The 13,682-nt window shown below is 45.8% G+C and overlaps 4 protein-coding genes across 4 annotated transcripts; all 4 read left to right on the top strand.

Moving 5' to 3' along the window:
- Positions 1–4,116: 4,116 nt before the first annotated feature.
- Positions 4,117–5,649, top strand: ATNIH1004_000096 (flavin monoamine oxidase family protein; the record flags this gene model as incomplete). Its single annotated transcript, XM_033564822.1, has 4 exons — positions 4,117–4,240; positions 4,296–4,441; positions 4,518–4,809; positions 5,099–5,649. The coding sequence occupies 4 exons, from the start codon at positions 4,117–4,119 to the stop codon at positions 5,647–5,649; spliced, it is 1,113 nt and encodes a 370-aa protein (XP_033430579.1).
- A 389-nt stretch (positions 5,650–6,038) lies between these two features.
- Positions 6,039–7,430, top strand: ATNIH1004_000095 (TauD/TfdA family dioxygenase; the record flags this gene model as incomplete). The annotated part of the gene is made up of 4 exons (XM_033564821.1): positions 6,039–6,288; positions 6,373–6,859; positions 6,912–7,217; positions 7,274–7,430. 4 exons carry the CDS (start codon positions 6,039–6,041, stop codon positions 7,428–7,430), a joined length of 1,200 nt encoding a protein of 399 aa, XP_033430578.1.
- Positions 7,431–7,825: 395 nt separating this feature from the next.
- On the top strand, positions 7,826–9,824 carry ATNIH1004_000094 (uncharacterized protein; the record flags this gene model as incomplete). The annotated part of the gene is made up of 8 exons (XM_033564820.1): positions 7,826–8,306; positions 8,368–8,445; positions 8,498–8,932; positions 8,984–9,136; positions 9,185–9,493; positions 9,546–9,577; positions 9,686–9,763; positions 9,810–9,824. The coding sequence occupies 8 exons, from the start codon at positions 7,826–7,828 to the stop codon at positions 9,822–9,824; spliced, it is 1,581 nt and encodes a 526-aa protein (XP_033430577.1).
- Positions 9,825–11,945: 2,121 nt separating this feature from the next.
- Positions 11,946–12,503, top strand: ATNIH1004_000093 (uncharacterized protein; the record flags this gene model as incomplete). Its single annotated transcript, XM_033564819.1, has 1 exon — positions 11,946–12,503. The coding sequence occupies one exon, from the start codon at positions 11,946–11,948 to the stop codon at positions 12,501–12,503; it is 558 nt and encodes a 185-aa protein (XP_033430576.1).
- Between the last annotated feature and the right edge of the window lie 1,179 nt (positions 12,504–13,682).

Below are 13,682 nucleotides of genomic sequence, written 5' to 3'. Positions count from 1 at the left end.
CAACCACAACGTCTAAGACAGTACAAAACGGTGGGGACGCTCAAAGTCAATCAGTTTTTATATTCAGCCGCACAGCCTTGTGGTCTACGGCCCAAAGTGACGGCTGAAGAAATCGTATCGTTGTAATTCTATCGCTGCATTAGCCCGTCTGGAGATTCTTGTCATTTTCATATCTCCATTCAAATATCTTGCGTGTTTGATAGCCCCACATTTGATTGATTTGTTTTGGCTTCCTGAAGTTCTGTATATTCTACATTGTCTACCATGCTCAATGTGGCAATGGTCTATCTATAGTCTATTACTTCTCATAATATCCTACGATCAACCAGCTATGGAATACATATCATACCGACTCCTCAGCCTAAAGGCAAAGATGCGGACTCCCCCAACATCGATTTCTAAATAAATCCATAAAAATAAAGGAGAGAACTATACTGGTCCATTGTCAAGGGACGTACTAACTCTCTTTGAGCCTGGCGTAATCTATTGTGACCTCGAGGATTGAGATTTGGATCAAGTCGGTGCTCTGCAGCTGAATGAAATTTTTACTGAAGTAGTGACATTTACTCCATTTCCAGTAGAACAGTAGAACGACACGTCGCCTATCTCTAGCTTAAAGCTAGCAGCGCTATATTCTATTTACTTTACAAATAATATAGTCGTAGCCCAGAGCCAGATAACGTCCTACCAGAATACAAAAGAGTACCTAGAATAAATAATCAATTGACCCCTACTATCAGTAATAAAATGAGAATAAAATCCAAAAATTCGGTAATCAGATACAACAGTAAATACAACGATTAGCCTAGCTGCGTGGCTATATGAAATATGGTGGTGATAGCATTTTGACGGAAGTCCAGGTGAACATTCTTGGAGGGACGCCGCAATAGACTCCTGAGGAGGAGAGTGATTGTACATCGTTCCAGGACATATTCAAGGCTCCATGCTCATGTGTGTAGCCTCTTGCTTCTCCACGACTTCCTATTGAACTATCCCCCTTTATTTTTCTCTAGTCATCAGTTGAGAGGCTATCATGAGAATAATCGTTGTTGGAAGTGGTATAGCAGGGCTCTCCCTTGCTATCGCCCACTCCAGATCCCACCCACGTCCTCGTGCTGGACTCGAATCCTCACCTGGCTGAACTCGGTGCCGTTATCCAGATAACCTCCCAGGCAGTGAAATGTCTATTTCAAAGGGGTCTTCCAGATGACGTCATGATGGAATGCATACGATGTCGAGTTAGGAACGCTATCCTTAGGATATACATTTTAGTGACAAGAGGATCAGACTATCTGCAGCAACGACCAGATCTGCTTCTGGCAGTTTGCCGCTGTATAACTCCACAGCCCCATTTTCAAACACATACCGTAAAAAGCAAACTGAAAAAAAAAAAAAAAGATGACAGAAAGACAAAGATACAAAATAAAAACGCGCAAATTTGAGTCTTCGTTTCATAGGGCCACGAAATGTCGCAATCATGGTTACGACATCTACAGAATTTGAAAATATTATCCATCTCTTAGTAGTAGGTGTTTCAGCCACTATTAATACCAGTAGACACGATTGGCGATGTGCTATTTTCTTCACTTGCGTTGAGGCTATGGCTTGTGCCTTCACCCTCCCATCAGCCTCCCTCAACAGCTGCATTCTTCGTGGTTTCGTCCCTTCTCCTCTATAGGACTACCAGTGAGTCATGTCTGCGTGGCACTAATGCTAAATAGTACAGCTAGCTCACGATCATTAAGAATCTTGACGGTAGTCGGAGCTGCGTGTATGTTTGTAGCCCTCAATACACTGCGAATACCAGATCCCGTTCCGATAATTACATCGAAGTCCCTGGGTGGCTGTTCCTCATCATTTTCATCAATATATAACAACTCCCTGCAGCTCTTTGTGATGTTCCCATCGTAAAAGCAAAGCTCGATCGTGTCTTGCATGGTATACTACTGGCAAATATTGAAGTCGACCATGTACACTTCGGAATTCCCAGTATTCCGAGGGAAACCTTGGAAGTTACACAAAGCACTGCTTGCAATAATATTGATCTCCCGGTTATCGATGGTATCGCATTTAGGGCGTATGCAAAACATTCGGGACTTCTTGGCGCGCTGCAACGCGAAAATAGCACATCTCCGTCAAAAACTTCGCTTCTATCGTAGAAAACCGATTCCTCCATGGCTCCAGCGTATTCTGAAGATATTCAACAGTTAAATTACGCAATGTGATTGTTTAACTTAGAATATTTCGGTATGATACTAACTCCCGCCTAGGTCGGCCACTTGTCCCGAGGTTCAGCTGTATTAACACTGCGGCGGCCATAGTCTAGCGCCTGACCAGAGCGCTCAGATCCTGCGCTTCCTCCTCCTAGGTTGGAGAGTTGAAGCCATTGCAGCTGAATGCCATGTTGGCCGTACAACAGTGTTTAATATACAATCAAGTCTCCTCCGCTGTGTCTCGATTAGGAAGCTGTATTTCCGTCAAATTGGCCGTGCCAGTAAGCTATCTGAGGCCGATAAAAATGCCCTGTTTGAACACCTCCTTTCACAGAGATAGCGTCGGCAAGCCGAGTTGGTCTAGTGGCTGTTTCACGGGCGTGGTAATTTGGTCAGTCAATCCACGATATCGCGGGTGTTAAAGCGGGAAGTGGACCCGGAAGGAGTTACGGCGTATGTCGCACGGCGGAGGATTTGGTCTTTATAGACGAGTATATATACAATGAGAAGACTGGCTGGCGCCATCATGGTTACACTTTAATTAGTGGTAAAGCGCGATACACCGTCCTCCATCTGCTGCAAGTCCTGAATATACCAATTATTGCGCGAAACAATGTCCCTAGCATGTGGTGGCCGCCGCCCTTATATTTCCCCTTGCCTTTACATTCTTCCAAAGCACCGTATCACCCGTGGCTGTTGCCTTCTTCCTTATCTGACTTATCTAAGCAGCTGTAGAAGGAAGAATGCAATCACCTGCTGGCCTGGATAACGAGGATCTGCTTCATCAGGCGTTGAAATCCGTGGAATATGGGTTCTCCGGAGATCGTACAGCACCACGCGCTCTGTCGGGGTTGCGCGTGGCCAGGGACTTCACCCGCTTAGGCGGCATTCTGGGTATAATATAACGATTCTTACCGTTGAATAGCTTTAGTTTGCCCGTTTTGGGCAGTAAATTGGTTGTCTCCGGGTCTTAATATGGTGCTTTTTGACGGATATCGTGTAAAATCGATGTTTTTGACGGAGATGTGCTATTTTCGCGTTGCAGCGCGCCAAGAAGTCCCGAATGTTTTGCATACGCTAAATGTAAACTAGAGCACGGTGATCTGCATCAATATTGCATAACGCGGTGGAAGTCATTTCAGTGTTGCGATTATTCATGGTGACCTGAAAGGTTCACGAGGTCTCAGGTTGAAAGCGGACTGTTGTAGGGCAGAATAAAGTCATATGTCACAATGCCTCTTCAGTCAATGAGCTAAAATATTGTGGATATTGGATATGGTATCCGATGGATCTGATGCAAATCTTGACCAGGCATACTGCTTCTTGTGAGATGCGTCGAATATATATCCCACATTTCCTGCTACAACGTAGCGCTAGGGTAGCACTCAGGCACCAACATACTAAGCACTGCTTTTGAAAGACTGTTTTTTGGTAGACCACCAAAGCATGGCCTCCATTGAGAATAAACATATTGTTTCAGTTTATATTAATCTCCGTGCAACTGGATTTGAATAAGAGAATAAATGAAGCATAAGCGCCAGTAGAATGCGAAGGCTACACAAAAACTGATAATGCAACTAATTTATACAACCTTCGAAAACAGTGGACAATACCACAAACAAATATTATATTGCTGAAGAGTGCATGTTCCTGTCATTAGAATCCTACAGATCCTGTTCAGGGAAAAAAAAAAACCTAAATTTGAGCAATGAGTGCCTACAAGGTAGGGTTCTCGAATAGGATATTCTCGGCTTTTAATTCCGGGCACTTGCATCAGCAACACCTCATTTCTTGAAGTTGCACCATGCAAGTATATGACGAAATCCTGTCCTCCACTTCTCAATTATTGATGGTGCACTAGCAAAATAGTTTCATAATTACATTCACAGCCCACAAATGCAACATGGTGCCAAGTAAGGTAGACGTCGCTGTGGTCGGAGCCGGCCTCAGTGGGCTATCTGCGGCCAGTGAGCTCCAGTTTGCTGGTCTATCATGCGTTGTCCTTGAAGCCATGAACCGTGTGGGAGGTAAAACACTATCGATACCTGCATCATCCCAGGGGGGGCTGCGTTGACCTTGGAGCCGCCTGGATCAATGACACAAGTCAACTCTACATGTACGCCTTAGCTAAGATGTTCGGCTTCGATCTGGTGATCCAGAGGCAAAAAGGCCTCAATGTTTTTGAAGATGCACATGGCAAGTACCATGCCATTCCATATCCTAAAGAGGTAATAAATGTATGGGTGACTCGATTGAATTTACACTGGAGAATGTGTTAATATATTTTGATGGAATATGGTCTAGGACGATCGATTCTATAAGGACTTATCCAGACAAGCAGAGATTTGCCATCGCGCGCATCCTGATAACAGTCCACATGCGAAAGAACATGACCGCATCACTTTTGCTGACTACGCGAAGCGTTTCTCGCCCGAGGCAGAATACATAGCTAGGACGATTTCCAGGTCCCTTCTAGGGGTCGAACCGAAGGATATAAGCGCGTTATACATGTTCAACTATATTAAATGCGGCACTGGCCTCGATAACCTATTGTCAGATGCTAAAGACGGGGGTCAGTACTTGCGGAATCGTCAGGGTATGTCTCAGAATTTCTGCTGCCATCGTTGTTTCTTCGGGCGAACTAAGATCTTGTCATTCTTTATAGGTAATCAAGCCTTTTCTATTGGTCTTGCTGAAGGCTTGCCCCCCCGGAACGGTTCAGTTATCCTCCCCTGTTACGAAAATAGTTCAACATGGTCATAATTCCTGCACTGTCGAAACAAAGACCGGCCTTAAAGTGTCATGTAAAAGAGTTATCATATCCGTACCTAGCTCCTTATACAATCTAATCGAGTTTTCGCCTGCCCTCCCTCGGACTAAGAAAGACCTCAGCAACAGTACAATGCTAGGTTACTATGCAAAGGTGATTTTGGTCTACGAGTTCCCATGGTGGCACGAGGCCGGGCTTTCTGGAATCTTCAGCTCTGTCAATGGCCCTATCTGTGTCACCAGAGATACCTGCCTTGTGGAGGATAAGCAGTACTCGATTACCTGCTTTATTGTGGGAGATATTGGACGTGAATGGTCTAAACGTCCCCTGGATATAAAGCATAAGCAAGTCGTGGACCAACTACATGCTGCGTTTTCGACAAAGGTTAAGGATATTCCTCGACCTATCAATGTCATCCTGCAAGACTGGTCTAAGGAACCTTGGGTGCAGGGAGCTCCTAGTCCTGTCATGCCGCCTGGATTGATAACCTCGGATACTGGAAAGGCACTTCGTGATCCGGCTGGGAACATTCACTTCGTGGGGACGGAGACGGCGGTCATATGGAAGGGATATATGGAAGGCGCTGTCCGCGCAGGCTTACGTGGTGCAGGTGAAGTTATTGATGTGCTTATGCCTTTCATAGGGAGGCTCAAGTCGTTTCTCTAGAGATGACAATTATTATAATATGTGTTTTGACTGGCAAATACGCTAAAGTAATACTTATTTCTTGGACTCTTTTCTTGTCTGTATCCCAAATCACATTGCAACGGCTGCTCTTCAGCGTCTACATTGACCGAATATTCCTTATATACGAATTAGGTTTATCTGGCATATTAATAATAATCATTTCCTTAATTATCTCACCGAGCACGGCATGAGATTCGTCATCGTACTCCCGCCATTCTACCAATTACAGTCCATGGCGCAATGCTTCGTTACAGCAGGAGCCGATGATGTGATTGCCAGCGCGGGGTAGCAACATTATATATCCTAGTCGACTCTCTGCTACACATTATATTATCAACATCTGCAACATACTCCTGTGTAAATTCAAAATGGTCGAAGTCCAAGCCATCACTCAACCTGATATTCAATATCATCCCGACTACGCGAAGTACACCGCACGCGCTCAACGACGCCAAGAGACGGAGAATCTCCCCACAACCCTACCCCCCGGATTCCCCGACAAGCTTTCATCGCCATTAGTCTGGGAAGGAAAGGATATCGAGAAGCGCGATGACTGGATCTACAAGTTGAATGATGAACAGAGACAGGAAATCGATGCTGCACTGCAGAGTTTCAAGTGTATGTTCCCTGAATTTCCCACTCTTGCAACATCATATCATCCCAACGATGGAAGAAATATGGGAAACTACTAACGCGTCACAGCACTAAATCTTAGCCTAGGACATGTCAATCAAGACACATTTCCCCTACCCAACCTCCGACCAGAACTGCGTAAGCTATCCAAGGATATCCACACTGGACGCGGATTCTTTGTTTTACGAGGTCTCGATGTCGATCGTTACTCCCGCGAAGACAACATCATCATCTACGCCGGTGTGTCGTCGCATGTAGGCAACATCCGGGGCCGTCAGCAGGATCAGCGCTCCAGCAATGGTACGTCGATCGTGGTCTCTCACATCAAGGACATCTCGCACACCGCAGAAAAGGGCACGCTCGGAGCCCCGTCCAGCACCAACGATAAACAAGTCTTCCATACGGACGCTGGTGATATTATCTCCTTACTGTGTCTGCATCCAGCGGCGGAGGGCGGCGAGAGCCAGATATCTAGTAGCTGGTTTGTGTACAATATCCTAGCCAAGGAGAGACCGGATTTGATTCATACACTTTCCCAGGACTGGCCTGTAGATGGGTGAGTATGAAGCTTTAATTTCTTCCAGTTGGGCCGGTGCTCATGATAGCAGATTTGGCAATCCGAACCGACCGTACACCACACGCCCCTTGCTCTACCACCAACCGGCAACTGCGGAGACCGAGGAGCGTGTCGTCATCCAGTATGCCCGTCGATATTTCACCGGGTTCCTGGACCAGCCACGCTCGGCGGATATCCCACCTATTACCGAGGGACAGGCAGAGGCGCTGGATGCTCTGCACTTCCTCGCAGAGAAACACAGCGCGACGTTGGATTTCCAAAAAGGAGACGTGCAGTACGTCAATAACCTGAGCATCTTTCACGCTCGGAAGGGCTTCCGTGATGGGCCTGGTAAGGAGTAAGTGCCCTTGTCATTATCCTTGTCCCCCTGTTGAGCCACACGCTAATTGACAGACGTCATCTCCTACGTCTATGGCTGCGTGATCCCGAGAATGCGTGGGATACCCCGGAAGAGCTGCGTGACCGGTGGGATAGTGTGTACAAGGATGTCGCGGAGGAGGAACAGGTGTTTCCCTTGGAGCCGACAATACGCAAGACCGTGGGTTCGTGACGAGCATGAGTCAGAAGTTTCCCCGAATTGGAGAAGTGGGGGTGCTTCCCCAACGGACGGGAAATCAGCAAAAGAAATCTTCACAGACCAATAATGTTATTCTGTGCTCTCTGATTTTCGTCAACGACCCGATGGTACGGTTAATGGTTAGCCATAGCGTAGATGGTCTTCAATGTAATTAGTTAATGGAGGATCTAGGACTAGTTTCCCATAGAAGCCCGGTGACTGGGTTTGTTCGCAGCGAAACCCGCTTCTCCAATTCTGACAAAATATTCGGCATTTTGCCCGAACTAAAATGTCTTTGAGCTGGCGTCTCGTATAAATCACCTCCTGCCACTTTGGGTCCTTTGTAGGGAAGGATATATTTTGGTGAAGAGGCCTATTGACGGGTCATAATGGGCCTAGAACAGACTGCAAATGGCAGCAGTTTCAGCTCGCGAGAAACCGTATACAACTTGAATAATAAGCTCGGTCCAAAAGATGCAGTCTTCTCGGACATCGAATATCTCTACCTCGAACTCGATACGCCGCTTCCAACTCCCTCGATCACCGTGCCTCCAGGGCCTGGTCAATCGCCCGCACCTGAATGCCCCGATCTCAAACAATACACCTCACCATTTCTATGGCCGAAATGGCGAAAATCCATCATGACGTGGATCGCGTGTGCGGTCACAGCCCTAGCGGGTTATTCAGCCGGTGAAATCAGCCCTGCATCCTCGAAATTGACCGAAGAATGGGACATCAGCCCTGTGGTATACAACTTGGGGATCACTATTTTCTGTATCGGATTTGCCTTGGCACCGATGGTTCTTGCGCCTTTTTCGGAAATCAATGGACGACGACCGATTTTCGTGGGCAGCGGAGTCATCTTTGTTGGTATGTGTGGCGTATGTGTCAAAAACACGTAGAAAACAAATATGCTAATGTTAATTTTCAGCATGTATCATCGCCTGCGGGGGTACTCACTCCTTCGCCGGATTTCTAATCGCGCGACTCGTCCAAGGCGTGGGTGCTTGTACGTAGACCCGTTCTTGCGGATTCATTCTCCTCTAACCCCAACATTCTAGCAACCTTTTCGACCATGGTTGGTGGCGTTATAAGCGACATCTACCATGCCGAAGATAGAAACACCCCCATGGCTCTGTTTTCCGGAGCAGCGCTTTTCGGCACCGGGCTGGCACCGTTGCTATCTAGCGTTATCGTCCAACATACGACCTGGCGCTGGGTCTATTACTCTCATGCTATTGTGTCGGCCGTGTTTACTATTCTCATCTTCTTCTTTTTCAAAGAGACTCGTGGCAGCGTCATTCTCAGTCGGAAAGCAGCGGCGCTGAATAAGTATTACGATGCTTTGGAAAGAGCCGGTCATGTGGGCGTCATCCTATGCGACGGCCAGTCAGGAGAGAAAGTCCAGGTCCGACGAGTTCGATGGAAGGTCAAGAGCGATGAGCAGCGCGTGTCACTGGTCCAAATGATCAGTATCTCCTGCTACCGACCCTTTCGTAAGTGGTTGTATAATTCTATAACTCCGGGAGAATGGATCTAACGCACAGCAGATATGCTAATCACCGAGCCTGTTGTTTTTTTCTTCTCGCTGTGGGCTGCATTCAGCTGGGCTGTGCTTTATCTCCAGTTCGGATCTGTTCCGTTGGTCTTTAAATCGAATCATAAATTTACCATTGAGCAGTCTGGCGCCGTGTTTACCTGTATGTGTATTTATTTGTTGTTGTGATGAACCAAGCTAACAAAGCCAGCAATGTGTGTCGGTGCTATCCTAGCTACCGTGATCAGCATCTACCAGGAGTCAATCGCCATGCGATTCATCACGCTCCCCAAGTCCCCTGAGCGTCGGCTGTATTTCGTCTGCTTCCAGTCCATTCTCATGCCTGTGGGCCTTTTCTGGTTCGGATGGACGTCGTATTCGTCTATCCCTTGGATCGTCCCTACACTAGCCATTGGATGTTCCACAATGGGCATTTTCTCGATCTATTTGGCCGTGTTCAACTACCTGGCTGATACGTATCATCGATTTGCCAGTTCTGCTATTGCAGCACAGTCTTGCTGTGAGTACCTATTTCCAGACATCTACGCGAGAGGATATTGATGACGTCATAGGTCGGAATCTCCTTGGGGGTTCTTTTCCGCTCGTGACCGCTGCACTGTTTAATAATTTAGGATATCCTGGCGCTTCCAGTTTGCTGGGTGGAATTGTAAGATCTCCAAGTATATATTGATGGGATGGACTGACAGTTTAGGGCACGCTGCTTACCCTTGTCCCTTGGATTTTGGCCTTTTACGGGCCTGCGATTCGTGCTAAGAGCAAGCTTGCAAGTGTATGTTCTCCAGACTGTTGAGTTGTATTATACTAATATATTTTAGGAGCTGGCACATTAGAATTCGGTACATATAATTCTTGTGATCTGGATAGACTTTATACATTTGTTTCGTGGCCTTGGTGCCTGAATCAGTTACTCACTGTTGTGTAGATAATGATTTGCTTCTGTTCTTTAGATATAGAATATAGAGAAAGTGCTGTTAAAATAAAGTCCAATTGTATGGAAACTACTAGAAATATTCAAAGTCCACACATAGTTCCCAATTTGCTCTGTAGTTGGAAAGAGAGCAGGCCCGTGTAGCTTCCGTTAACTTCCATTAAAAAAAGTGTGTACCTGTAGACCAGCCAAGTAAACAAGTCTTTAGCCGAATTGAAAGTTGCCAATGCAACCAAGTACGATTAAATCTAGTTTGGCCAAGTTACCCTTGGTCACTGGGTTTATCTTCGCCTTACACCTAAATAACTCCTGTGAACCGTGCCTCATGTTAATCCACCTTTTATCCCTACTGGCTGGGCTATATCCTGCCCAAATCTTGGCGGTGGGTATCAAAATCGGAATAGACTAACTCTATGGTCACCAGCGAAACCAACCAGATCCACATTGACTTTCAACCTACTTTTCTATTTTTCTACTTATATACCAGAATTAGTCTTGGGCCTATTAGTTCCCGATAACGGGGTTCTTCCATACATAAGAGGGATTTTGGTCTTTTCGTCGATGGGTGGAAGATCAGAAATCTGTCAATGGTACAATCGGGCGAAGACGTAGTCGTCTTCTGCCGGAATGACCGATCCTTTCGGTTGTGTTATCCAAAACCACCTCCGGTGACTGGTGATCGCTTCACCATAGCCATCGATCCTAGCACCCAGTACTAACAGTGAATTGTACAGAGCGGAGCCACCGTACTATGTTAACCATTGAAAGGTACCTTAAAGTACATATAGGAATTTGGTTCTCCATAGTAAGTGGTATGGAAGTCCAGATCTCCAGGGCAACGAAAGGTGGAAGACAGGTACAAAGTGCAAGCATGATTCAAATTGAAGGCAAAGATTCATTAGTACGTAGGTGCCACATAAAGCAGCCCAAAGAAGTACTGCTTAGCTTTCTACCACCAGAAGACAACACTTTCTTCTTGCAAAACTTTTGTTAATATAGGAATACCACAATTATGGCTCTCCTTAAACCCATGGGCTTTTAAGCGGCCGAATGGTAATTTTTCTTTTTGTAACCCTTTCAAGTCCCTTATCTCTTCCGGTTCTCAAACAGTCAGCCTTTACCTCATTTCATTTTCTTTTTGTCGTTGAATGCAAGAGAAGGGGTATTTTGGAAGGGGAGAGGCCCAAATTCTTGCCTATATGAGTGAGTTGCGCCTATCCCTTCGAGCACATATCGCAATTTCTCACAGTTGACTCGCGATGGTGTCCCAGGTAGTTTACGTAACACTTCTACAAGTTGGATAAGGATCGAACTGTAAGAAGAATAAAGTATATGGATATTAACATGGCTAATCCTACGCCAATGGAACACCCAGACACTCCGTTGGGAAAGGGAAAGAGGAAGAGGATCAAGACATTGGGATATCCTCGCACATAACTCTAGAAGCCGTCCACATGTCCTCTCTGGACAGAAGTCCGACAAAGTCCACCAGTCTTGAAACGATCCCAACGATGATGGGATTGGGTATTGATGCCAGGACAACTTGGGACAGATTCAGTCCCCCTCTGCTGGATACTTCAGCTTGTATTTTATGGAATGAGAGTCTGTATTCTCAAATGTCCACCTAGAACTATCTTTTATGAACAGTTCCTGTAGTGGAAATTTAGCGAGACCCTTCTCAGTGCATCTAAATTCTAAAATAGTAGATAGAGTTTGGCATTCAGAATTGATACTAGTGGTGGTGATCCTGGAGGGCCAGGACGAAAATGTTTTTTCCGACTCGTCCAAATCATTCCTAGAATGGGGTTAGATCGTATACAGAGTTTCAGTACCACCAGTCAATGATAAATGATGGCTCGCCACCCAGAAGAAAACATCGAATCAAAACAGATAGTGACGTCACCACGACACCTTTCCTCTCACACGACCACGACCTTAAAAGCAACGTCCAACACAACTCCGTTCCATTCTGGGGAACACTTAAATATCCCATCATCCAGAGTAGTCATCATATCCCACCGAGATGTTGAGATATCCGCTCATCAGAACTGGCCCAGCCACCAGCAGAAACCTACAAGGCATTATATCTCACTATCCATCGGTGTATTCCTGTCCAGCTTGCCTCCAGTTCCGAGCTGTACAGTCCGCGCAAAACCCCTATCAGTCTTCTGCGACCGCAGAAGAGGAAACCGACTTCGACCGAAATATCCTCAATCCAGAACGATATGAGACTTGCAAATGGGGCGCCGACGACGAAGTGGGTCGTCACAAGATATCCTACGATCCGTCTATGACCACCCCGGAAAGTGAGATGACAGCCGAAGAGGAAGTATTCAAACTTGAAGGTGAATATCATAGTCCGCTCTATGTCAGTCCTGCCAATCGGGAAGTCAGTGAGCTGTTGGATCCGATGGTTGGGGGCGCTGTTCACTGTGCGGATAGGTCGGGCCCAAGTGCAAGGGGCTGGACGAGGAAACATAAGGAGATTCATATTAAGAATGTACCGGGAAGTCGGTACGAGCAATATCAGAAGAGTCTGGAGAAGTTGAGGTCGCAGAAAGCGAGTGCTGAGAAAGCTTAGCTTACCATATTTCTCCAGGACTATCTGCTGCAGCTGCTAAAAATTTGAAAATGGCCCTGGAGTGTTGGACAACAGTATTAAAATATCAGAATGCATATTGAGAAACATACAATTGTGGTTGTGCCTTGGTATGTATGTAGACTATAGGCGTGTTCGTGAAATGCAGTAGACGAGGTCGTGTTATCTACTATAAATGAGGGTAACTAGTATTATTCCAAAAGGGTAATTAATTCAAAGGGCATTTCCAGCAGCAGGGAATATATTGTAAAGCCTAAAATAATGAAGACGACGAATAACTACCAAGTCGTGGACTAAATAAAGTAAAAGCAAAGGGCAGGAAGCCGCACATATCAATGAAAACTTCCCCTAGCTTAGTTTGAACCGTAATGGTGAAAACTGCAGGGTGTAATAATTTTAACAATATGTTCAACTGAGCCGCGCCTGGAATCGAACGCGGGCTGCCCTGGACAAAGGGTTGACAGTGCTACCATTTCGGTTAAAAATATGACTCTTAGTAGAATGATCATTTTGATCTTTAATCTTACATTGTAGATTAATTTAGAGCCAACAAATTGAATATTATGATTCGTGCCAGAGTCGCCCATATCAACAGATGTTTACATCGTGAGGCCAACCAATAGAGGACTGACACATAGTTTCTTACGATGACAGCACATCAGGTCAATCTCTATGCAAATGAGCACGGCCGTCATAGAACGCCTCGTCAATCCACAGTTTCATGATCTTCATAGCCTCCACTATGGCAATAATTATAAACCCACCGTCCGCATTAGTGGCCGGACATCAAACAGCAATTTTCCCAACACTGGATTTCCATACCCTGATATTATGTCCTACACCGAATCATGCATAAAGACAAAGAAAATAATAAGGAAAATCCACCTTATCCATCTGCACGATGGGGCATCACGCCAAAAGAAGAGGAAAACATCAATCCATCACTTGATAAGAATCACCCGGTCCATAAGATTCCGCTAGCCAAGCAGGAGAAAATGCGAGCGAAAGGTATCAACCCGGTGCTAAAAGCCGAGATGGATGAAGCATTGAAGGGAGAAGGAGGATTCTGGACGAAATTAGGAATGACGGCGATGGGAGGAGGATGAATTAAATGATACTTCCTTATTCCTAACTGTGCTTTTTGTCTGTGACTTTCCATTC

The sequence above is a fragment of the Aspergillus tanneri genome (assembly GCF_003426965.1).
Source record: "Aspergillus tanneri strain NIH1004 chromosome Unknown AapTan_2_pilon_pilon_pilon, whole genome shotgun sequence".
Lineage (NCBI taxonomy): Eukaryota > Fungi > Ascomycota > Eurotiomycetes > Eurotiales > Aspergillaceae > Aspergillus > Aspergillus tanneri.
The sequence above is the reverse complement of the archived record's forward strand: the minus strand, read 5'-3'. Positions and strand labels throughout refer to the sequence as shown.